The 2,565-nt window shown below is 38.1% G+C and overlaps 1 protein-coding gene across 1 annotated transcript in view; it reads right to left on the minus strand.

Moving 5' to 3' along the window:
* Nucleotides 1-445: 445 nt before the first annotated feature.
* UBE2D2 (ubiquitin conjugating enzyme E2 D2) overlaps nt 446-2,565 on the minus strand; it is a 26,063-nt gene continuing 23,943 nt past the window's right edge. The window contains exon 6 of the mRNA XM_023514627.1: nt 446-2,115. Within this exon, the coding sequence (XP_023370395.1) occupies nt 2,070-2,115 (46 nt within the window). The 3' untranslated portion in view covers nt 446-2,069. The remainder of the gene's footprint in view (nt 2,116-2,565) is intronic.

Genomic DNA, 2,565 nt, shown 5'->3' on the forward strand with positions numbered 1-2,565 from the left:
AGCTATCCCCCTGGGTAGAGTGCCGTGGCTTCACAGCTCACAGCAACCTCCAACTCCTGGGCTCAAGCGAGTCTCCTGCCTCAGCTTCCCAAGTAGCTGGGACCACAGGCGCCCACCACAACACCCAGCTATTTTTTGGTTGCAGCCGTCATTATTGTTTGGTGGGTCCAGGCTGGATTCAAACCCGCCACCTTAGGTGTATGTGGCTGGCGCCTTAGCCACTTGAGCCACAGGCACCGAGCCAGATCTCAAATTCTAACTCCTTTCACCACAACTGTTAATAGTCAAACCTTTTCTCCAAGGTCAAAGATGCTAATAAGTATCCCTGAAAATGCTTACGAGTAAAAAGTAGCTAAACGCAAAACTGTAAGAAATTTTAGATTGTATCATACAAGTTCCAAGGTGAAAGAGTAATGACAGTGAGAGATGAGACAAAGTGAACAAGTTTAAAACCAAAAGCAATGGACATTTATTCCTCAATTTTTGTGCAAGAGTGTAAAGATGCATTTGAAAGAAACTTATGGCTAGAGAGCATTAGCCATGGCCTTCTGGTTGGCCTGGTTTACAATTAGATTAGGAAAAGAAGTGAGGAAAAAAAATAACTTGCCTAGTTCACATCAATGTTTTTGGTAAACACAGTTGTTTACAAGTTTCAAACTACATTTTACTAGAGTCAAGGGAAGACTTTGAAAAAGCCACATATAGTACAATTTAAAATTCTTCAAATGTTAGTGCAAAGTAATTATGTAGACTCTTCAAAACAAGATTGTGCTCATGTTTTCTAGATTTGGTCAATGTTGCTTTTTTATAATTACAATCATAGAGGCTTAACTTACCAAATAGCAATGCTTTTTTGTTTTATGTCCTATGTACCAAGCGAATGTCACAAGCTTTTGGTGAAATGCAGCTTAGTTTCATTAATAAAGCAAATTTCTTATTCAGTTTAACAGTCATGTTCCTGGGATTCTGCATGTGTATGTTTCATAAAAATGTTTTCAAGCTGATGCCCCTATCTTGTTCAATAAAATTACTCTCAAGATATCCTTTTTAAAACTGGAATTGTTTCACGGTTTTGAAATGCAACCAGTATAAATGAACATAAAGGGGTGAGGAAAAATCAAACACTAATCTTGACTAAACAAAGTTGTTAAAAATCAAAAAGCCTATTCACACAAAATTGTATGTAATGACTGTAGTAATCAGTTTATTACACAGATTAATCATTCTTGAACGTACAAGCTCCAGAGGAGCAATTGGGTCTTTAAATATACACAAGTATTTCCATCAAATGAATTTTCACCCTTACATCCAAATAGACCTAAGCAGTTAAAAACATAAGAAAAATAAGAGCTATTAGCTATGTATTAACTGAGAAACCACATACAAACCAAAGAATATGGAAGAGAGAAAGAGGGGCTGAAAGGCTGAAGGTTGAGGGGGTGGGGAGATGTAAAAGAGTTGGGAACAATGCCCATCACACTTTATGTACTAATAGCTCCAATCCATTTAAATATTGACTGGTTAAACTTAGACCTTAAAATACAGGATGTGGGTAGAGTTTAATCTGGTTGGACATAACTTTCACCTAAGACATAGGTCCTTTGGAATAAAATGAATACAGAAACAGCTTCATGTTCTTCAACTTGCTTTTCATAACTGTTTTGAGTTTAAATGGATTCCACTTAAAAACAATCTCATAAAGGTCAGTGGAGCTTTTCTTCCCCGTCCAAGCACACACCAAACCTACCACCCCTCACACCTTGCAGTTATCCAAATTTAAGTCAATAAGGAAAGCTTTTAGTTTCACACCTAGGTTACGCTTGGAGAGAACTGGCTTGTCACACACACACACTTCTCTGCTAGGAGGCAATGTTGGTACAGAAGTACAGTATTTCTAGTTTGTTGTTCCAAGTATGTACAACACGCAGCACTGCTGTATCAGGTAAACATGTGCACAGGGGAAGATGAGGCGTGGGCTCATAGAAAGCAGTCAAATGGAAATCAAAAGGATTTTCTCTTTCAGAGTTCCCCTATCTTTATTTGTAGAGGTTATCCAATAATTTCTTTAATTACATCGCATACTTCTGAGTCCATTCCCGAGCTATTCTGTTGTACCTGTACATACAAAGAGAAGCATGCTTAACATAGGTGAGGAATCAGTTAGTAAGCAACAGACTTCATTCACTGTCCCATCTAGTAATGTGAGGGGGATAACGTATGTGACATTCAAACAAAACTACCTTTCTACCTCAAATTTCTAAATATTACTTATTCAATAATAATGAGAAAAAGCTGTAAAATGCGAGTTTCCTTTAATTGCTGCTTATAGAGGGTTGAGATTAAATTTTAGCATTTGCTTGGCATATACCTTCTTCCATACTTGACTGCTCTGTTTCTATAAAAGACTTCAACTCTTGGTTAATTTATTTCTTTTCTTTCTTTTTTTTTTTCTGAGACAGAGCCTCAAGCTATCCACCTGGGTAGAGTGCCGTGGCATCACAGCTCACAGCAACCTCCAACTCTTTGGCTCAAGTGAGTCTCCTGCCTCCGCCTCCCAAGTAGCTG

The sequence above is a fragment of the Otolemur garnettii genome, unplaced genomic scaffold (genome assembly GCF_000181295.1).
Source record: "Otolemur garnettii isolate 467f Iridium unplaced genomic scaffold, OtoGar3 scaffold00003, whole genome shotgun sequence".
NCBI lineage: Eukaryota > Metazoa > Chordata > Mammalia > Primates > Galagidae > Otolemur > Otolemur garnettii.